Source organism: Carcharodon carcharias, chromosome 14, assembly GCF_017639515.1.
Source record: "Carcharodon carcharias isolate sCarCar2 chromosome 14, sCarCar2.pri, whole genome shotgun sequence".
Taxonomy (NCBI): Eukaryota; Metazoa; Chordata; class Chondrichthyes; order Lamniformes; family Lamnidae; genus Carcharodon; species Carcharodon carcharias.
In genome coordinates, this window is record NC_054480.1 from 98,621,422 (window position 1) to 98,644,839 (window position 23,418).

Below are 23,418 nucleotides of genomic sequence, written 5' to 3' on the forward strand. Positions count from 1 at the left end.
CCCCCCCCTCCCCTTCCACCTTCCTTCCCCCCCCTCCCCTTCCACCTTCCTTCCCCCCCCTCCCCTTCCACCTTCCTTCCCCCCCCTCCCCTTCCACCTTCCTTTCCCCCCCCCCCCCCCCACCTTCCTTTCCCCCCCCCCCCCCCTTTCCTTTCCCTTGTGCTGACCAGTGTTGGTGTTTTTTCTATTGAATGTGCCTGTTTTTCTCCCCCCTCTATAACACCTTCAGCCAGCTGCTTGGATTTTAATCCACCTGTATGATTATGAACGAGGTTGTGGCCAGGACCTGGTGACGCAATGACGCGCTGCGTGCCGCTGACGCTGCACGGGGAGATATGGCGGAGCGGCGGCAGTCGGCGGTGCGGGACGGGCTGCGGGTTTTCATTCTCTGCCTCTGCTGGTACACCGTCAGCTCGGGCGGCAATGTCATCAACAAAGTCATCCTCAACCACTTCCCCTACCCGGTCACCGTCTCGCTCTTCCACATCCTCTCCATCTGCCTCTTCATGCCGCCGCTCATCCGCGCCTGGAACATTTCGCCAGCCGCCGAGCTGCCGCCCCGCTACTTCAGCCGCCTCATCCTGCCGCTCGCCTTCGGAAAATACTTCGCCTCAGTGTCGGCCCATATCAGCATCTGGAAAGTACCCGTGTCATACGCGCACACAGGTAGGGAGAGTGGACGCCATTAGTGCGTCTGCCAGTGAGGGGAAGGGGGGGCGGGGGGGTCGGGAAAGGGGCGGGGTGGGGGGGACGGGGAAGGGGAAGGGGGGTACGGGGAGGGGCGGAGCGGGGAAGGGGAGGGACGGGGAAAGGGAGGGGCGGGGTGGGGGGGAAGGGGAGGGGTGTGGGGAAGGGGTGGGGCGGGGGGGGAAGGGAAGGGAAGGGGCGGAAGGGATGGGGGGGGAAGGGGTGGGGCGAGGGGGGAAGGGATGGGGCGGGGGGGGAGGGAAGGGATGGGGGAAGGGGAAGGGGGAGCGTCGGGGAGGGGGAGCGTCGAGGAGGGGGGACGGGGAAGGGGAGCGTCGGGGGGGAGTGGGGGGGGGACGGGGAAGGGGAGCGTCGGGGGGGTGGGGGGGGACGGGGAAGGGGGTGGGGAATGTGGGGAGTGTGGGGGGCGGGGGGAAGAGGAGTATGGGGGCAGGGGGAATGGGGAAGGGGGGCGGGGGAAGGGGTGTGGGGAGGATGGGGAAAATGGAGCGTCGGGGTGATGGGGTGGAGGAAGGGGGCGTCAGGGGGGAGGAGGAAGGGGGGCACGGGGGTGAGGGGGAGGAGGAAGAGGGGTGTCGGGTGTGTGGGGAAGGAGGAAGGGGTTGTCGCGGGTGAGGGGGTGGAGGAAGGGGGTGAGGGGGTGGAGGAAGGGGGTGAGGGGGGCGGGGAGGAGCAAGGTGGGTGCGGGGGAGGAGCAAGGGGGTGTCGGGGGTGGTGTGGAGGAAGGGGGTGTCGGGGGTGGTGTGGAGGAAGGGGGTGTCGGGGGTGGTGTGGAGGAAGGGGGTGTCGGGGGTGGTGTGGAGGAAGGGGACGTCGGGGGTGGTGTGGAGGAAGGGGGTGTCGGGGGTGGTGTGGAGGAAGGGGACGTCGGGGGTGGTGTGGAGGAAGGGGACGTCGGGGGGTGGTGTGGAGGAAGGGGACGTCGGGGGTGGTGTGGAGGAAGGGGACGTCGGGGGTGGTGTGGAGGAAGGGGACGTCGGGGGGTGGTGTGGAGGAAGGGGACGTCGGGGGTGGTGTGGAGGAAGGGGACGTCGGGGGGGTGGTGTGGAGGAAGGGGACGGCGGGGGGTGGGAGGAGGAAGGGGACGGCGGGGGGTGGGAGGAGGAAGTGGACGGCGGGGGGTGGGAGGAGGAAGGGGACGTCGGGGGGTGGGAGGAGGAAGGGGACGTCGGGGGGTGGGAGGAGGAAGGGGACGTCGGGGGGTGGGAGGAGGAAGGGGACGTCGGGGGGTGGGAGGAGGAAGGGGACGTCGGGGGGTGGGAGGAGGAAGGGGACGTCGGGGGGTGGGAGGAGGAAGGGGACGTCGGGGGGTGGGAGGAGGAAGGGGACGTCGGGGGGTGGGAGGAGGAAGGGGACGTCGGGGGGTGGGAGGAGGAAGGGGACGTCGGGGGGTGGGAGGAGGAAGGGGACGTCGGGGGGTGGGAGGAGGAAGGGGACGTCGGGGGGTGGGAGGAGGAAGGGGACGTCGGGGGGTGGGAGGAGGAAGTGGGGGTGAGGGGGAGGAGGACGAAGTGGAGCGTCATGGGTGGGGGGAGGAGGAAGGGGAGCGTCGGGGATGGGGGGAGGAGGAAGGGGAGCATCGGCTGGGGGGAGGAGGAAGGGGAGCATCAGGGGAGGGGGAGTGTCGGGGGGCAGCAGGAGAAAGCGGAGTGTCTGGGGGGAGGAGGGAGGTGTGTGTCTGGGGGAGGAGAAAGGAGGGAGGAGGAAGGGGATTGTCGGGTGAGGAGGAGGAAGATGAGAGTTAATAAAAGGCTTTTTGGCCTATTAAAACCTATCCCCCTAACTCTCCTATTGAAATCCCTTCCCTGTACCTTATCTCTTCTTTGATGAGTCTCTCCCGGTTATCCGAACTCTTCCATTTGCTCCTATTGCCTTAAATGGCAGATTATTCCATGTCATATTTGTCACTGAGTAAAAAATGAAAATTTCACCCTTGCATAATTCATTTTAACGTGTTGTTTTATGTCTTCTGGCCATATCATGCCTACTTTACTTTTGAAGTAATATTCTGAGATTGTGGAGCACATTCCTATTGGTTGTTGCTGGACTCTAGTACCTTTTTCAGCACAGTGTTTAAACAGCTGCTCTACTTTAAAATGTTAAAGCTATTGACTTAGAGTGTGTAAGTTACTGGGAGGTGCTTCCCATTTTCAATCAAGATTTTAAAAAGCTTCAAAGATTGTTAACGATCGAGTTCAATTTATAGTTACATTTTTACTTTGCAGTGGCTTTGCTTAAAGAAACTTTGACGAAATATTTTACTGATTGTGTTGGGAATGTGTAATATAATTGAAGTCATATCTTTAATAACATGGAAGGAAATAACTTGCCTTTTCATAACACCTTTCACAATGAAGGGACACACCAGCATAATTTGAAGCCAATCAGTAATTGAGGTGCAGTCACTCTCGACAAAACTTGTCCTCTGCCAGCACATAACTCCTCCTACAGCACTTGAGTTAGTTCAACTTGAGCAACTGCACCCTACAGCCACACTGTAAAGTTAAACAACTCCAGGAGCAACTTTGCTTTGGATTCCTTCCCTACCATCTAAAAGGACAAGGGCAGCAGATAGATGGGAACTCCGCCACTTGGAAGTTCCCCTCCAAATCACTCACTATCCTGATCTGGAAATATATCACCGTTCCTTCACTGTCACTGGGTCAAAATACTGGAACTCCCTCCCTGACAGCAGGGAGGGTGTACCTACACCACATGGACTGCAGTGGTTCAAGAAGGCAGCTCACCACCACCTTTTCAAGGGCAACTAGGGATGGGCAATAAATGCTAGCCCAGCCAGTGAAGCGCACATCCTGAGAATGAATTAAAAAAAATTCTCTAATCACACAACTGTGCTTACCTAGAAATAAATCAGGTGTTGGACACGGCCATGTTGCTGCATGTGTCAATGCTCTCTGCGTGCACTTACTGTCATTCATCGTAAGCCTGTCAAATTTTGGTGGCAACTCTGGTGATGTATTTGTAATGGTTCTGTCCTTCAGGGCTCTGTGGTATTTTGGAGAAGGGGAACTTTTTGGAGGCACCACTTCCAAATTGTGACCACTGGTTAGTGTTGTTCTGGATTAATGAGGACAGGACTGGACTTGGATCTAATGCTCTCCATTGTCAGAATGACCACTTGAATTAGATTATTAAAGAAGTACCAACAACTGTTCAACCAACTTCAGGAGAGGAGGAATGGGATGAAAAGAAATAAATGAAACACCCCTGATGGCTTATTATGTGAAGCAGCTAGGATTTTGAAGATGTGCAATGGAATGTGGAACAACAGAATGCTGTAGATGCAGGAAATCTGAAATAAAAATAAAGTGCTGGAAATACTCAGGTCAGGTGGAATCTGTGGAGAGAGTAACAGAGTTAATGTTTTAGGTTGATGATGTTTCGTCAGAATAGCATGTTGGACCTTACCCTAGAATAGTAAAATGGGGGTCAGTGCTGCTGTTTTTACCTGTGTGTTGGGGGGTGGGATCAAAATTGATTCTGGGACCCAATTACTGCCCTGCTGTAATTTGTTGCTTGTGCACGGTAGAGCAAGTTGGTGCAGGACAAAAACAGAAATACCTGGAAAAACTCAGCAGGTCTGGCAGCATCTGCGGAGAGGAGCACAGTTAATGTTTCGAGTCTGAATGACCCTTCAACAGAACTAAGTAAAAATAGAAGAGACATAAAATATAAGCTGGTTTAAGGGGTGCGGGTGGGACAAGGAGAGCTGGATAGAGGGCCAGTGATAGGTGGAGATAACAAAAAGATGTCACAGACAAAAGGACAAAGAGGTTTTGAAGGTGGTGATATTATCTAAAGGAATGTGCTAATTAAGGGTAGAAAGCAGGACGAGCAAGATACAGATAGCCCTAGTGGGGGTGGGGTGGGGGGAAGGGATCAAAGTAGGCTAAAAGGTAGAGATAAAACAATGGATGGAAATACACTTAAAAATAATGGAAGTAGGTGGGAAAAGAAAAATCTATATAAATTATTGGAAAAAACAAAAAGGAGGGGGAAAATCGGAAAGCGGGTGTGGATGGAGGAGAGAGTTCATGATCTAAAATTGTTGAACTCAATATTCAGTCTGGAAGGCTGTAAAGTGCCTAGTCAGAAGATGAGATGCTGTTCCTCCAGTTTGCGTTGAGCTTCACTGGAACAATGCAGCAAACCAAGGACGGACATGTGGGCATGAGAGCAGGGTGGAGTGCTGAAATGGCAAGCGACAGGGAGGTCTGGGTAATGCTTGCGGACAGACCGAAGGTGTTCTACAAAACAATCATCAGTCTGCGTTTGGTCTCTCCAATGTAGAGGAAACCGCATTGGGAGCAACGAATGCAGTAGACTAAGTTGAGGGAAGTGCAAGTGAAATGCTGCTTCACTTGAAAAGAGTGTTTGGGTTCTTGGACAGTGAGGGGTGGGGAAGTAAAGTGGCAGGTGTTGCACCTTCTGCGGATGCATGGGAAGGTGCCTTGGGAGGGGGTTGAGGTGTAGGGGGTGATGGAGGAGTGAATCGGGGTGTCCTGGAGGGAACGATCCCTGCGGAATGCCGCCGGGGGGTGAAGGGAAGATGTGTTTGGCGGTGGCATCATGCTGGAGTTGGCGGAAATGGCGGAGGATGATTCTTTGAATGCGGAGGCTGGTGGGGTGATAAGTGAGGACAAGGGGGTCCCTATCATGTTTCTGGGAGGGAGAAGAAGGTGTGAGGGCGGATGCTTGGGAGATGGGCTGGACACGGTTGAGGGCCCTGTCAACCACCGTGGGTGGAAAACCTCGGTTAAGGAAGAAGGAGAGACTAGGACCTGAGGACACAGCCTCAGAGTAAAGGGAAGACCTTTTAGAACAGAGATGAGAAGAAACTTCTTTAGCCAGAGAGTGGTGAATCTATGGAATTCATTGCCACAGAAGGCTGTGGAGGCCAGGTCATTGAGTGTATTTAAGACCGAGATAGATAGGTTCTTGATTGGTAAGCGGATCAAAGGTTACAGGGAGAAGGCGGGAGAATGGGGTTGAGAAACTTATCAGCCATGATTGAATGGCGGAGCAGACTCGATGGGCCAATTGTCCTAATTTCTGCTCCTATGTCTTATGGTCTTATGTCAGAGGAATTATTTTTGAAAGTTGGAGCAGGATGTTGGCTGATCCCATGAGGTGAGTCCTTCTCCAGCTGCTGCTCATTGTAACTGGCCTCTGATCCTGTTTTAATGGCCTTGTAATTTTAAATCAATTCTTTTAGTTTCAAACTCTATCATCCTGCTGTTCAGTCTTTGCTGGACAGGTTTCAGTTAAGTGCTAAGACTACTTGTAATTACGGCCATCCAGATGGTTATGGCAACTTCTCCTCCTGGAGTGTGAAGCCAGTTTCATCCTTCAGGGTGTTCTTTACTTCTTGCTACCATCTTGTATTTAGTGAAAACTCCCACTCTCAGTTGTTTTCACAAACACCTATGAACAGTAAAACCTATGAAGCTATCATTATTAAAGACAACTGTGGACATGAACGGCAGATGCAGCTCTGCAGGCTATGATATATTTCTCAGCCTCCAGTAGTTCATAGGCCGTTTAGTGACAGCTCACTTCCAAGCGTATCAGGCGCATAACTAGGAGTGGAGTAGATAAGGTAAATGATCGTCTCAGTGTTTACAACTTAAACCGATAAATTGATTAGAAACTGTGAAATTATTAGTTTTACCCGAGGAGTTTCTCTTTGAATCACCCATATTGTATAGGATCTTTGTCAGCTTGGCTCAGCGAGCACTCTTGTCTCTGAGTCAGAACGTTGTGGGTTCAAGTTTCATGCTAGAAACTTGAGCACAATCAAAACTGACACACCAGAGGTGCTGCACTGTTGGAGGTGCTGTCTCTCAGATAAGATGTTAAACCAAGGCTCTGGATGTATCTCTACTGAACGTAAGCGATCCTGTGACATTATTTAAAGAGCAGGCGAGTTCTCCTGGTGTCCTGTCCAATATTTATTTCTCAATTGACATCATCTTAAAAAAGAAAATCCTGACATCATTATCTCATTGCCGTATATAGGAACTTGCTGTTTGCAAATTGGCTGCCACATTTTCTATATAACAATTCTAAGGCATTTCATTGATTTTGAAATGCTTTGGGATGTCCTAAGTTCATCAAAGGTGCTATATAAATATGAACATATGAAATGGAACAAAAGTAGGCCATTCAACCCCTCAAGCCTGCTCCACCATTCAATAAGATCATGACTAATCTGTGTTTCGAATTCCACATTCCTATCTACTCCCGATAACCTTTGATTCCCTTGCCTAAAAGAATCTCTCCCTCCGCCTTAAAAATATTCAATGACCCCGCCTCCATCACCTTTGAAGGCACAGAGTCATAGAGGTCGACAGCACAGAAAAAGACCCTTCGCCCATCGAGCTGCGCTGGTCAAACAAGAATACCTAACTATTCTAATCCCATTTTCCAGCACTAGGCCCATAGCCTTGTATGCCATGGCATCACAAGTGCGCATCCAAATACTTCTTAAATGTTATGAGGGCTTATGCCTCTACCACCCTTTCAGACTGTGAGTTCCAGATTCCCGCCACCCTCTGGGTGAAAAAATTCTTCCTCATATCCCCTCTAAACCTCCTGCCCCCTACCTTAAATCCATGCCCCCTGGTTATTGATCCCTCCATCAAGGGGAAAAGTTCCTTCCTGTCTACCCTATCTATGCCCCTCATAATCTTATACACCGCAATCATGTCCCCCCCCCCCCCCAATCTCCTCTGCTCCAAGGAAAATAACCCCAGTCTATCCAATCTCTCCTCATAACTAAAACTCTCCAACCCAGGCAACATCCTGGTAAATCTGCACTCTCTCTGGTGCAATCACATCCTTCCTATAATACGGATTCCAGAACTGCACGCAATACTCTAGCTGTGGCCTAACCAGCATTTTAAACAGTTCCAGCTTAACCTCCCTGCTCATATATTCTGTGCCTTGGCTAATAAAGGCAAGTCTCCCATATGCCTTCTTAACCATCTCCCATATGCCTTCTTAACCACCTTATCTACCTGTCCCGCTACCTTAAGGGACGGGTGCACACCAAGTCCCTCTGATCCTCAGTTCTTCCAAGGGACCTACCATTCATCGTATATTCCCGTGCCTTGTTTGTCCTGCCCAAATGCATCACCTCACACTTATCCAGATTTAATTCCATTTGCCACTGATCAGCCCATCTGACCAGCCTGTCTATACCCTCCTGTATCTAAGGCTATCATCCCCACTATTTACCACCCCACCAATTTTCGTGTCATCCACGAACTTACTGATCAACCCTCCTACATTAAAGTCTAAATCGTTTATGTATACCACAAACAGCAAGGGACCCAATATCGATCCCTGTGGAACCCCACTGGACAAGGCATCCAGTCACAAAAACACCCCTCAACCATCGCCCTCTGCTTCCTGCCACTCAGCCAATTCTGGATCCAATTTGCCAAATTGCCTTGGATCCCATGGGCTTTTACCTTCATTACCTTCATTATCAGTCTCCCATGCGGGATCTTATCAAAAGCCTTGCTGAAGTCCAAGTAGACTACATCAAATGCACTACCTTCATCTACACACTTGGTCACCCCTTCGAAAAAGTCAGTCAAATTGGTCAGACATGACCTCCCCTGAACAAAACCATGCTGACTGTCCTTGATTAATCCCTGCCTCCCCAAGATTAATTCTGTCCCTTAGAATTGCTTCCAATAGTTCCCCACCACTGAGGTTGGACTGACTGGCCTGTAGTTCCCTGGTTTATCCCTTCCTTCCTTCTTGAATAACGGTACCACATTGGCTGTCCTCCAGTCCTCTGGCATCTCTCCTCTGGCCAGACAGGTATTGAAAATTATTGCCAGCGCCCTTGCCTCACTCAACAGCCTGGGATACATTTCAACTGGGCCTGGAGATTTATCCACTTTTAAGCCTGCCAGACCACTTAGAACCTCCTCCCTTTCCATGCTAATTTCTTTAATTATATCACAGTCCTTCTGCCTGATTTCCATACCCATGTCGTCCCTCTCACTTGTGAATACCGACACAAAGTATCCATTTAGAACCCTACCTACATCTCCGGCTCCACCCACAAATTACCACTATGGTTCTTAATGGGCCCTACTCTTTCCCTAGTTATCCTCTTATTCTTAATGTACTTGTAAAATAACTTTGGATTTTCCTTTATTTTACCTGCCAATGTTTTTTCATGCCCCCTTTTTGCTCTCCTCATTTCCTTTTTAAGTTTCCCCCCTACACATTCTTTCCTCCTCTCAGGCTTCTGCTGTTTTGAGCCTTCGGTATTTGCCATAAGCCTCCCTTTTTCTCTTTATCCAATTCTGTATATCCCTTGACATCCAGGATTCCCTGGATTTGTTGGTCCCACCCTTTGTCTTTCCTGGAATATGTTGGCCCTGTACTTTCCCTATTTCCTTCTTGAATGAGACCCAATGCCCTGACGCAGATTTACCTAAAAGTAGCCGCTTTCTGTCCAAATCATATCTGATCTTATTAAAATCGGCCTTCCCCCAATTTAGGACTCTGAATTTTGGCCCATCCTTGTCCTTTTTCATAACAACCTTGAATCTAATGGAGTTATGATCACTATCTGCAAAATGCTCCCCTGATACCTCTACCACTTGCCCTGCTTCATTCCCTAAACTTAAGTCCAGGACCACCCCCTCTTTTGTAGGACCTTCTACATACTGGCTTAAAAAGCTCTCCTGGATGCATTTTAAGAATTCCACTCCCTCTAAACCTATCACACTATGACTAACCCAGTTAATGTTGGGGAAGTTGAAACCCTCCACTATTATTTTTACACTTCTCTGAAATTTGCCTACATATCTGCTCTTCTTTTCACTGACTGTTTGGGGGCTGATAGTACACTCCCAGCAATGTAATTGCTCATTTTTTGTTTTTAAGTTCTACCCATATGGCTTCATTTGAGGAGCCTTCTAAGATGTCATTCCTCCTTACTGCTGTAATCGTGTCCTTGATCAATATTGCGATATCCCCTCCTCTTTTACCTCCTTCCCTGTCTCGCTTGAGGACCCTATATCCTGGAATATTGTAGTTCCAAAGTCACACAACCCTTAGGAAAAAAAAATTCTTCTCATCTCTGGCAATTCCTAATTTTAAACAGTGCCCCCCTAGTTCTGGACTCACCCACCAGAGTAAACATTCTTTCCACGTCCACCCTGTCAATACCGTTCAGGATCTTATATAATAACTTCAATCAAATCACCTCTCACTCTTCTAAATTTGGAAACAAGCCCAGTCTGTCTAACCTTTCCTCATAAGACAACCCACTCATTCCAGGTATAAGTCTAGTAAACCACCTCTGAACCTCCTCCAATGCGTTTACATCCTTGCTGACAATGGAGACCAAAACTGTGTACACTATTCGAGATGTGGTCTCACCAATGCCCTGTATAACTGAAGCATAACATCCTTACTTTTAAGTTCAATTCTTCTCATAATAAAGGATAGCATTCCATAAGCCGCCTTAGACCATAAGACATAGGAGCAGAAATTAGGCCAATCGGCCCATCGAGTCTGCTCTGCCATTCAATCATGGCTGATAAGTTTCTCAACCCCATCCTTCCTCCTTCTCCCCGTAACCTTTGATCCCCTTACCAATCAAGAACCTATCTATCTCCGTCTTAAATACACTCAATGACTTCGGCTCCACAGCCTTCTGTGGCAATGAATTCCATAGATTCACCACTCTCTGGCTAAAGAAGTTTCTCCTCATCTCAGTTCTAAAAGGTCTTCCCTTTACTCTGAGGTTGTGCCCTCGGGTCCTAGTCTCTCCTACTAATGGAAACATCTTCCCCACGTCCACTCTATCCAGGCCTTTCAGTATTCTGTAAGTTTCAATCAGATCCCCCCTCATCCTTCTAACTCCATCAAGTATAGACCCAGAGTCTTTATACGTTCCTCATATGTTAAGCTTTTCATTCCTGGGATCATTCTCGTGAACCTCCTCTGGACCCTCTCCAGAGCCAGCACATCCTTCCTGAGATATGGGGCCCAAAATTGCTCATAAAATTCTAAATGTGGTCTGACCAGAGCCTTTAAAGCCTCAGCAGCACATCCCTGCTTTTATATTCTAGTCCTCTCGAAATAAATGCCAACATTGCATTTGCCTTCCTAACTACAGATTCATCCTGCAAGTTAACCTTAAGAGAATCTTGGACTAGGACTCCCAAGTCCCTTTTCACTCCAGATTTCTGTATTCTCTCCCCATTTAGAAAATAGTCCATGCCTCTACTCTTCCTACCAAAGTGCATGACCTCACACTTCCCCACGTTGTATTCCATCTGCCACTTCTTTGCCCATTCTCCTAACCTGTCCAAATCCTTCTGCAGCCTCCCCGCCTCCTCAATACTACCTGTCCCTCCACCTATCTTTGTATCATCTGCAAACTTAGCCAGGATGCCCTCAGCTCCTTCATCTAGATCATTAATGTATAAAGTGAAAAGTTGTGGTCCCAACACTGACCCCAGCGGAACTCCACTAGTCACCGGCTGCCATCCTGAGAAGGACCCCCTTATCCCCACTCTGTGCCTCCTGTCAGATGCCAATCTTCTATCCATGCTAGTACCTTGCCTCTAACACCATGGGCTCTTATCTTACTGAGCAGCCTCCTGTGCGGCACCTTGTCAAAGGCCTTCTGGAAGTCCAAGTAGATAACATCCATTGACTCTCCTTTGTCCAGCCTACTCGTTACCTCCTCAAAGAATTCTAACAGATTTGTCAGGCTGACCTCCCCTTGATGAAACCATGCTGACTTTGCCCGATTTTATCATGCACTTTCAAGTATTCTGAAATCTCATCCTTAATAATGGACTCTAAAATCCTACCAACAACCGAGGTCAGGCTAATCGGCCTGTAGTTTCCTGTCTTTTGCCTCACTCCTTTCTTAAACAGGGGGTTACATTAGCGATCTTCCAATCCTCTGGGACCCTCCCTTACTCCAGTGATTCCTGAAAGATCACCACTAACGCCTCCACTATCTCTTCAGCTATCTCCTTCAGAATTCTGGGGTGTAATCCATCTAGTCCACGTGATTTATCCACCTTCAGACCTTTCAGATTTCCTAGCACCTTCTCCTTGGTAATGGCCTCCATACTCACCTCTGCCCCCCGACTCTCTTGAACCTTGGGGATGTCACTCATGTCTTCCACTGTGAAGACTGATGCAAAGTGCCTATTCAGTTCCTCCGCCATTTTTTGTTCCCCACTACTACTTTTCCAGCGGTCCAATGTCCACTTTTGCCTCTCTCTTACTCTTTATATATCTAAAAAAAACTCTTGCAATCTTCTTTTATATTACTGGCTAGTTTACCCTCATATTTAATCTTCTCCCTCCTCGTTTCTTTTTTAGTTGTCCTCTGTTCGTCTTTGAAGGCTTCCCAATCCCCTGGCTTCCCACTGCTCTTCACCGCATTGTATGCTTTCTCTTTAGCTTTTATGCTGTCCCTGACTTCCCTTGTCAGCCATGGTTGCCTTGTCCTCCCTTTAGTATGCTTCTTCTTCCTAGGGATGAATTTTTACTGTGTCTCTCAAATTACTCCCAGAAACCCCTGCTATTGCTGTTCCACTGTCTTTCCTGCTAGGCTCATCGCATCTTCTTAATTACTTACTGTACCTGCATACTAACTTTTTGTGACTCATGCACTGGAACACCTAGATCCCTCTGCACCTCGGAACTCTGTAGTCATTTTCCATTTAAGTAATACTCCGCTTTTTTTGTTCTTCCTGCCAAAATGAACAACCTCACGTTTTCCTGCATTATACTCCATCTGCCAGATTTTTGCCCGTTCACTTAACCTATCTATATTCCGTGTGCAACCTCCTTTTGTCCTCTTCACAACATACCTTCATACCTATCTTTGTATCATCTGCAAACTTAGCTCTCATGCATTCACTCATCTAAGTCATTGATATAAATTGTAAAATGTTGAGACCCCAGCACAGACCCCTGCGGACTCCACTCGTCACATCCAGCCAATCAGAAAATATCCCATTTATGCATACTCTGTTTTCTGCCAGCCAGCCAGTCTCTATCCATGCTAATATGTTACCCCTTCATACACCATGAGCTTTTATTTTCCACAATAACCTCTCATGCAGCACCTTATCAGGTGCATTCTGGAAATCCAAGTACAGTAGGTCCACAGGCTTTCCTTTATCCATAGCACATGTTGCTCTTTCAAAGAACTCCAATAAATTGGTTAAACATGATTTTCCTTCCACAATACCATGCCGTCTCTTCCAGATTACTTTGTGTTTCTCTTAAGTGCCCGGCAATAAAGTCCTTAATGATCGACTCTAACACCTTGCCCACGACAGATGTCAAACTAACTGGCCTATAGTTTCCTGTTTTCTGCCTCCCTCCTTTCTTGAATAGAGGGGTTATATTTCTACCTTCCAATCTGATAGAATCTTGCCAGAGTCTAGCGAATTTTGGAAAATTAACACACTGCATCTTCTTCTTCATCTTCTCTTTTAAGACCCTAGGATGAAGCCCATCAGGACCCGGAAACTTGACAGCCCACAGCTCCATCAGTTTGCTCAGTGCTGCTTCCCTAATGATTGTAATTTCACCAAGTTCCCACCTCCTGATTTGTAGCTATTACTGGAATGTTTTTTGTATCCTCTGCGATGAAGAAAGAAGGAAAATATTTATAAATTTCATTGCCATTTCCTTATTTTCTACTATTAACTTCCCATTCTCACTCTCTAGAGGACCAACGCTCATTTTACTTTTTTCCTGTTTAATTACCTGTAGAAGCTCTTGCTGTCTTTTTTACATTTCTAGCTAGCTTCCTCTCATACCCGAATTTCTTACTTCTGATTAACCTTTTTGTCATTCTCTGCCATTCTTTATATACTGACCAATCATCTGACCTGCCGCTCATCTTTGTGCAGTTATGTGCTTTTCCTTAAGTTTGATGCTTTTCTTAACTTATTTATTTAACCAAGATGGTAGGTCCTCCCCTTAGAATTTTTCTTTATAGTAGGAATATACTTATTCAGTATTCTGAAATATACCCTTAAATGTCTACCACTGCTTCTCTTTTGATCTGTCCCCTACCCTAGAATCCCAGTTCAATTCAAGTAGCTCAGCTTTTATGCCCACATAGTTGCCCTAGCCATAGAGCCACTCTTCTCCCTTTTAAACTGAATGTAAAATTCAATCATATTGTGGTTGCTGCTGCCTAGGGGTGCCTTCACTCTGAGATCATTACTTAATACTGTCACATTACACAAAACCAAGTTTAAAAAAACCTGCTCTCTGGTTGGTTCCAGAAGGTGCTGCTCTAAAAAAAACTATCTCGAAGGCATCCTGTGAACTCCTCATCCAGGCTACTACTGCCAATCTGACTTTTCCAGTTTATATATAGATAAAAAATCACCCATGATTATTGCTGTCTCTTTTTATCACAAGCACCCATTATTTCTTGTCCTACTTCGTAGTTAGTTAGGGGCCTGTAGGCCGCTCCCACTAGTGACTTATTTCCCCTATTTCTCAACTCCGCCCAAACCGATTCTACATCCTGATCTCCTGAACCAAGGTCATCTCTAACTGATGCATCAATGCGATCCTTGATCAACAGTTCTACCTCTCCACCTTTTCCTAGCTTCTAATTCTTCTTGAATGTCATATACCCCTCAATATTCAGGACCCAATCCTAGTCATCCTGCAGCCATGTCTCCGTAATGGCTATCAGATCATATTTATTTACTTCAATGTGCACTATCAATTAATTTCCTTTGTTACAAATGCTGCACGCATTCAGATACAGAGGCTTTAGTTTTGTCTTTTTGCTATCTTTGTAACATTTAGTCTTGACTATTGGCGCATTCTAGGGTTTTATCTCTCTGTCCCTTCCTGCTATTCTGTGACCCTCATTTCCCATATTAGCATTATGGTCTCCTGCCTTGAATCAACCTCTTGATTTGTCGCATCTACCCAAGCTTGATCCCTCAACCCCCACCCCCCCCGTTAAGTTTAAAGTCCTCTCTACTTCCTTAGTTATGCATTTGGCAATAACACACATCCCAGCACGGTTCAGGCGTAGAACGTCCCAATGGTACAGCCCCCACTTTCCCCAGAACTGGTGCCAGTGTCCCACAAACCAAACCCAATTCTCCCACACCAGTCTTTGAGCCACACATTCATCTCTCTAATCTTATTTACCCTATACCAATTTGCTCGTGGCTCAGGTAATAATCCAGAGATTATTAATTTTCGAGGTTCTGCTTCTTAATTTGGTACCGACATGGACCATGACAACTGGATCCTCCCCTCCCACTGTAAGTTCCTCTCCAGCCCTGAGCAGATGTCCCGAACCCTAGCACCGGGTAGACACACAGCCTTGTGAATTCTTGTTCTTTGCTGCAGTGAATAGTGTCAATCCCCCTAACTATACAGTCCCTGACTACCACTACATTCCTGTTTGTTCCCCCCCAGCCTGTACGGCTTCCTGTATCAACCACATCGCAGGTCTCACTTTCGTCCACACAGGTTGCAAGCAGCTGAAACATGTTTGACAATTGCAAAGTCTGAGGCTGCTGGGTCCCATTACCTGCTTCACTCATGGTCACATCCTCCTGTCCCTCACTGCTGACCAAAACAAATATCCCCATTCTAAGAGGCATGACCATCTTCTGGAACAAAGTATCCAGGTGTTTCACCCCTTCCTTATCTTGCGCAGTGTTTGCAGTTCGGCTCCCAGATCAATAATCCTGATCCGGAATTCTTCAAGCTGCTTACACTTCCTGCAAAAGTGTTTGTCATGGATCATCTAAGCGTCCCTAAGGTCTCACATTCCGCAGCTGCAATTTAACACTTGTCCTGCCATTGTTACTTATGTTCTTCAGTTAACTTAATTTAATTATTCACTTTTTTTTGTTTTTGTTAATTGTTCACTTATTTAACTTAGAATAATTCCTATGTATGTCACACCTCTTGTCCGCGTTGCACCGAATTCCCACTTGAACCTAATTCGCAACTCACTTAGTCTCCATCTCATTCCAGCCTGTCTTTTTGTGTGCCCTTTACAGCACAGAAGGAAGTCATTCAGGCTATATCACACCTATGCCATATCTTTGAAGCTATCCAAATAATCCCATTGCCCTGCCATTAATAGCCCCATAATTTTTCCCTCCAATTATTTATTCAATTCGCATTGTTACTTTTGAATCTGCTTTTACCTGCTTTTCAGTCAGACCACAACAACTCAATTTGTTTTTTTTTAAAAAAGATATCCTCCTCACCTGTGATTCTTTTGCCAATCACCTTAAATTGTCTCATGGTTACCGGCCCATTTGTCACTCAAAACAGTTTTTCCTTATTTACCTTATAAAGACTATTCATGATTTTGAATGGCTCCATCAAGTCCACTCAAAGGAGAATAACCCAGCTTTTCCAGCTCCTCCACATGTATACCATACAAGTGCCAGGCAACGACCATCTCCAACAAGAAAGAATCTAATCATCACCTCCTGACATTCAGTGGCATCACCATCGCTGAACCCCCACCATCAACATCCTGGGGATTACCATTGACCAGAAACTGAACTGGACTAGCCGTATAAATACTGTGGCTACAAGGGCAGATCAGAGGCTAGGAATCCTGCGGTGAGTAACTGACCACCTGACTCACCAAAGCCTGTCCATCATACACAAGGCACAAGTCAAGATTGTGATGGAATGCCCTCCGCTTGCCTGAATGAGTGCTGCTCCATCGAAACTCAAGAAGCTTGACACCATCCAGGACAAGGCAGCCCACATGACTGGCACTCTTTCTATAAACATTCACCCTCTCCACCACTGACAAACAGTAGCAGCAATGTGTACCATATACAAATTGCACTGTAAAAACTCACCAAGGCTCCTTTGGCAGCACCTTCCAAACCCATGACCACTACCATCTGGAAGGACAAGGGCAGCAGATGCATGGGAACACCACCACCTGGAAGTTCCCCTCCAAGCCACTCACCATACTGACTTGGAAATATATCGCACTTTTTTCACTGTCACTGGGTCAAAATCCTGGAACTCACTCCCTCACAGCACTGTGGATGTATCTAAACCACAGGAACTGCAACAGTTCAAGAAGGCAGCTCACTGTCACCTTTTCAAGGGCAATTAGGGATGGGCAATAAATGCTGGCCTAGCCAGCGGTGGCCACTTCCCATAAATGAATAAAACAAAACATAACTGAAGCCCCTTGTCCCTGGTACCATTCTAGCAAATCTCCTGTGCACATTCTTCAAGACCTTGCCATCCTTCCTAAAGTGTGGTGTCCAGAATTGAAGACATTACCCCAGATGGGACAATAATCAGTGTTTTATAAAGGTTTAGGATAATTTCAATGCTTTTGTACTCTATTAATAAAGTCCACAATCCCATATGCTTTTTTAGCAGTCTTCTCAACCTGTTCATAAACCCCCAGGTTTTTCTGCTTCTGCTCTTGCTTTAAAATGTTGCTATTAAATTCATATTGCCTCTCCTCATTGTAATAAAATATATTACTTCACACTTCTGTGTTAAATTTAATCTGTCGTGTTTCATCTGTCAGCTTATTTCACCTGTCCGTCTATGCCTTTTTGAAATCTGTTATTGACCTCCCCATTGTATACTCCATTTGAGTTTAGTGTCACCTCCAGAGTTTGAAACTACACCCTGTATACTCAAGTCCAGGTCATTAATAAATAACAAAAGGAGTAGTGATTCTAATCGTGACACTGGAGATCACAGCTGCATACTTCCCCACAACTGTATACGTCTGTCTGAAAAACAACCGTTCATCACCATTCTCTGCTTTCTGTCCCTTTGTCAATTTTGCATCCACGATGCCACTTTAATACTATATAAGGGCTTTAATTTTGCTGTCCAGTCTATCATGTGGAACTTTGTCAAATGCCTTTTGAAAGTGCATGTTCACAACAACAATGCTCTGTTACTTCATCAAGGAACCCAATCAAGTTACCAAAGAAAATTTGCCTTTAACAAATCTAAGCTGTCTTTTGTTTATTAGCCCATTCTTTTCCAGATGCCAATTAATTTGTTCCAGGATATTGGCTGTGAAAGTTTCCCCACCACTGACTCACCTATAAATGCCATTTTTTAAAAATACAATCCCTCTTTCACCAACCAGAATGTAAGGTTCCATGATGGTATCATACCTCCTGCGGCAGCTGTACAGTTGGTTTAAGATGTTGTTGTGCAGTAGTGCAGGCTAACTTGTGTCTCTGAGTGAGCACTGACTTTTAAATGTAACAAGGTGTGATGGTTGTTATGGTGACACTTTATACAGCTTGTGGCTAATCTGCAGTAGTCTGTCAGTTGAAACTTCAGAACTTCAATTGATTGAATTTGCATCAAAGCAAAATGATATGTAAATTGAAGGGATCATTTGTCTCAGCACCATCAGTCAGCTCTCTCTTTGACTTTGCTATAAAATCTCTGCACAAGTTGTTAGAGAATGACCTAGATCTCCTTATCAGAAATTCATCTTGTTGACACCAGAGCCTGCTGAAGTAACTCGCTCCGCTCCCCAGTCTTTTGTTGCTGAGCATATTGTGAGCAGAGAAAAATGGTGAATGCTGGCCATTAAGGCGTGTGTTGGGACTGGGGGTGTGTGGGGGTGGTGGAGGACTGACTCTGACTTCACATGTGTCTTTGCGTATGTTGAGAAGTTGGAGAGAGTAATGACTAATTCACTCTCTCCAGAACAGCAGCATGCCTTTAAACTGCAGGAATGATATTCTTGGAGGCATGGATCTTCATACAGGAAACATGATTAAATAATTTATATTACAAATCCCCTTTGTTATTATATGGTCCAAAAATGTAGCTTGGCTTCAATGGTTTCCCATTCTATCCCTACTAAAAAAGTTTTAATATATAATCCAAATTACTTCACATAGCTTTGTTAAAGTGCACGTCAGATGCTGCCTCAGCAGGAGGGAGGGTTTCTCCAGGATGCTGTGTCCAGCATTGAGTGTTAGGAGGGAGCAGATTTCCTGTTTGTGCTGTTCTCTTTGTTGCGTTTGTTATTGAGAGAGGTTGGGAGGAATTGAGAGAAGAAAAGAAGAACGTAACTTGAAATAGATTCTTCTCATTGAAAAATGCTTTAAGTATGTTGAATATTGGGTATGGATATTTACTGTAGTGTTCTGTGGGTTATTTCCCTGCTCAAGCTCTTGCTTGCATGTCTTAAAGCACCTCATTGAAAATGGGTTTAAAAAAAATGTTTATTAAAATCTTTCTGTTTCTCCACTTGCCCCTATTCCACTCCATCACTGTTCTGGAGAGGAGTTTGTTTTCATTCACTGGAAAAACAACCACATGGTATATGGCCTGCAGACTGCTGAACTAGATGAACTTAATGAGATACGGAGGATTCGGGATCTCACTTTTGGCTGCTGTGCACTGATTTGCATGGCAGGTGACAACTCAATCAAACTCGTCTCTAATGTCCTCCATACTCAACTGATCGACCATGGATGAAATATGCCCACTTGAACACCCTTTGGGTGGGGTGCATTTGAACCACAACAAAAGGGATAAAACAATAAATTTTTTGATTTATCCCTTTACTTTGCATTCGAGTGGCTGCTATCCAGCCATTCACATTTCATCTAGACATGATTTTTGTTTCTTTACCTATTACAACTCCCTTTGGTTTTTGAACCATGAACCATTTGTCATTTAATCTGTTTAGTTAGTTAAGGGATAAATCTTGCCCTGGCACCAGAGAGAACTCCTCTCTTCTAGTTGCACCACAAGATCTTTTTATGTCCACCTGAGAGGACTGACAGGGCCTTGGTTTAATTCATTCAAAAGATGTCATCTCAAACAATTCACCACTCTCTCAGTGCTGCATTGGAGTGTCAGCCTACATTTTGTGTTCAAGTCTCGAGTGGGAGTCGAAGCTGTGATCCAGAAATCTGTGCTACCACTAAGCCACAGGCCTATGAAGCCTCTTCTATAGACCCAGAATAGTAAATCACCCTTGAGCTGAGGGCTTGTTTCTCTGTAGTTTTAGTGATTGCCATGAACTCGCCACCACAAAGAGGCCGACTGTTGAGAAGAGGAAAAATTTCTTCCCTCAAAGCATTGCGAATCTTTGGAATTCTCAAGCCCTGAGAGTTGTGGATGCTTCGTTGTTGAATATATTTTAAGGCTGAGATAGAGGGATTTTTCTCACTCAGATAATTGAGCAATATGGGGAGTGGGCAGGAAAATAGAGTTGAAGCAGAACAGTCATGATCATATTGAATGGTGGAGCAGGCTTAAGGGGCCATATAGCCTACCTCAAGGAATAGTTAAACTGAATAGCACAGAAGCATTTAAGGGGAAGCTACATAAACACACAGGGGAGAGAGGAATAGAAGTATATGGGGAAAGAGATGAAGAGAGATGGACACAGGGTGATGCGATATGGTGTGGTATGGATCAGTTGGTTCGAATGGGCAGATTCTGTACTGTATATTCTATGCAGCTCTAAATGTGTCCTCCTCAGAGAAAGTATGGTATTTTTCCACAGCGGCAGTATTTTAATTGTACCCTGCTGTGAAACATTGACTTGGTAATGTACACCAAGTATCATTTTCTACTATTACTGCAGAAACAAAGCCTAGTTAATCATTAATATGCCATCATGTACCACATCAACCTGACTGTCACTTATTGGCTGTGTCATTTTAGAATAACCTGTAGACTTTGTGCAAATTACAAATTAATGGCCTATAAAATAGAGATGTTACTATGTGCAGAATGGCTGTGATTGTGAATTAAAGGCAAAAGTTTTAATTTTGCTCATGACACCAGATTGCCTTATTGGGGTGTGGTGTTAAACAGAAATCTATAATTCTGAATATATTTTTGAATATAATTTTTAAGGTCACAGGCAGGCTTGGATAGTGCTGTTAAAAGATGGACTGAAAAATATTTTACATCTGGAAGGCCTCTTCCTGTGCTAGAAAAATTCCTCCAGTGTCAACCGACATAACTCAGTGGTGTAGTTTCAATCAGTGGATGCGAATCGGAAAGCTTTCTGACCAAATCAGAAGTCAAGCAAGACTGTCTTCTCTCCTCTGTGTTGTTTGTGTCTGAAAAGAGATTGACAGTTAACAAGTAATCCAAAATCATCTATAAGCATGATAATTTTGTGAAGGGGATATCGTGTCTCACTAACTTGATCAAGTTTTTCGAGGAAGTGACAAAGATGATCGACGATGGAAGAGCAGTGGATGTTATATACATGGATTTCAGTAAGGCCTTTGACAAGGTTCCTCATGGCAGACTGGTACAGAAGGTAAAGTCGCATGGGATCAGAGGTGAGCTGGCAAGATGGATACAGAATTGGCTTGGTCATAGAAGACAGGGGGTAGCAGTGGAAGGGTGCTTTTCTGAATGGAGAGCTGTGGCTAGTGGAGTTCCGCAGGGATCAATGCTGGGACCTTTGCTGTTTGTAGTATACATAAATGATTTGGATGAAAATGTAACTGGGCTAATTAGTAAGTTTGCAGACGACACTAAGGTTGGAGGAGTTGCATATAGTGAAGAGGATTGTCAAAGGATACAACGGGATATAGATCGGTTGAAGACTTGGGTGGAGAAATGGCAGATGGAGTTTAATCCGGACAAATGCAAGGTAATGCATTTTGGACGGTCTAATACAGGCAGGAATTATACAGTAAATGGCAGAACCCTTAAGGGAATCTGGGATCTGGGTGTACAGGTCCACAAGTCACTGAAGGTGGCAACGCAGGCGGATAAGGTAGTCAGGAAGGCATATGGCATGCTTGCCTTCATCAGCAGGGGTTTTGAGTAAAAAAGCTGGGAAGTCATGCTGCAGCTATATAGAACCTTGGTTAGGCCACACTTGGAATATTGTGTGCAATTCTGGTCGCCACATTACCAGAAAGATATGGAGGCATTGGAGAGGGTGCAGAGGAAGTTTACCAGGATGCTGCCTGGCCTGGAGGTTATTAGCTATGAGGAGAGGTTGGAGAAACTCGGATTGTTCTCACTAGAGCGACAGAGATTGAGGGGTGACTTGATAGAAGTTTACAAAATTATGAGTGGCATGGACAGAGTAGATAATCAGAAGTTTTTTCCTAGGGTGGAAGAGTCAATTACTAGGGGACATAGATTTAAAGTGAGAGGAGAAAACTATAAAGGAGATATGCGGGGCAAGTTTTTTACGCAGAGGGTAGTGAGTGTCTGGAATTCACTGCCAGAGAAGGTGGTGGAAGCAGGTAAGATAGTGGTGTTTAAGAGGCAGCTTGACAAATACATGAATAAGATGGGAATAGAGATACGGACCCCGGAAGTGCAACATGTTTTAGTTGACGGGCAATATGATCGGCACAGGCTTGGAGGGCCAAAGGGCCTGTTCCTGTGCTGTACTTTTCTTTGTTCTTTGTTCTTTTGTAATGGTAAAACGGTGGTAAAAGGAGGAGTAAGACCAGTTAGGGACCAGAAAGGGGATTTACACACTGAGACTGAGGACATGGCTGAGATACTAAATTAGTACTTTGCATCTGACCCGTGCTGTCAAATTCATATGAAAGACAGGATAAGTGAGATGCTGGATAGGCTAAAAATTAATAAGGAAGAAGATCCAGAAAGGCTGGCTGTACTTAAAATTGATAAGTCACCAAAACAGGATCAGATATATCAAAGATTCTGAAGGAAGTCAGGAGGAAGTTGCAGACGCACTGAATATAATTGTCCAATCCACCTTAGATACAGAGGTGATGCCAGAGGATTGGAGAATTGCAAATGTTACAGGCTTGTTCAAAAAGGGTGCAAGGATAAACCCAGCAACTACAGGCCAGTCAGTTTAACCTCGACAACGGGAAAGCTTTTAGAGACGAAAAACAGGACAAAACTAACAGTCACTTGGATAAATATGGATTAATTCAAGAAAGCCAGCACAGATTTGTTAAGGGCAAATCATGTTTCACTAATTTGTTTGAGTTTTCCAATGTGGTAACAGAGAAGATTGATATGGGTAATGTGGTTTATCTGGTGTACATGGACTTCCAAAAGATGTTTTATAAAGTGCCACGTAACGGGCTTGTCAGCAAGGTTGAAGCCTATGGAATAAAAGGGACAGTGACAGCATAGGTACGGAATTGGCTGAGTGATAGGAAACAGTGTAATGATAATGATTGTGTTTTGCACTGGAGGAAAATATATGGTGGGGTTTCCCAGGGATTGGTATTAGGACCACAGCTTTTCTTGAACTGTTAATGGTTTTGGCACAATTTCAAGATTTGCTAATATCACAAAATTTGGAAAAATGACATTATGAGAAGGATGGTGGTAGACTTCAAGAAGACGTAGGCTGTGGAATGGGCGGACTTGTGGCAGAAATTTAATGCAGAGAAGTGTGAAGTGATACATTTTGGAAGGAAGAATGAAGAAAGGCAATATAAGGTGAAAGATGTTAATTAAGCATGGCATTAGTTTAGTACTAAGAGAAGACCTAAGCTTGAAAGAGCAAGCTGTAGAATCAGTTTGGGTAGAGATAAGAATTAGTAATGGTAAGAGGTCACTTGTGGAAGTAGTGTATAGTCCCCTGAACAATAGTTACATATAGGACAGAGCAGACAGGAAGAAATAATTGGGATGTGTAAGACAGATAATGCAATAATCATGGGTGAC

At 45.5% G+C, this 23,418-nt stretch overlaps 1 protein-coding gene across 4 annotated transcripts in view; it reads left to right on the forward strand.

Annotated features, from left to right (window-relative positions):
• Window positions 1–315: 315 nt before the first annotated feature.
• Window positions 316–23,418, forward strand: part of slc35e1 (solute carrier family 35 member E1) — a 58,485-nt gene continuing 35,382 nt past the window's right edge. For all 4 annotated transcript variants that reach the window (XR_005945112.1, XR_005945111.1, XR_005945110.1 and 1 more), the window contains exon 1: window positions 316–666. Coding sequence is in view for 1 of the 4 variants with exons in the window: in XM_041204233.1 (XP_041060167.1) it covers window positions 336–666 (331 nt within the window). In the remaining 3 variants the exon portion in view is untranslated. The remainder of the gene's footprint in view (window positions 667–23,418) is intronic.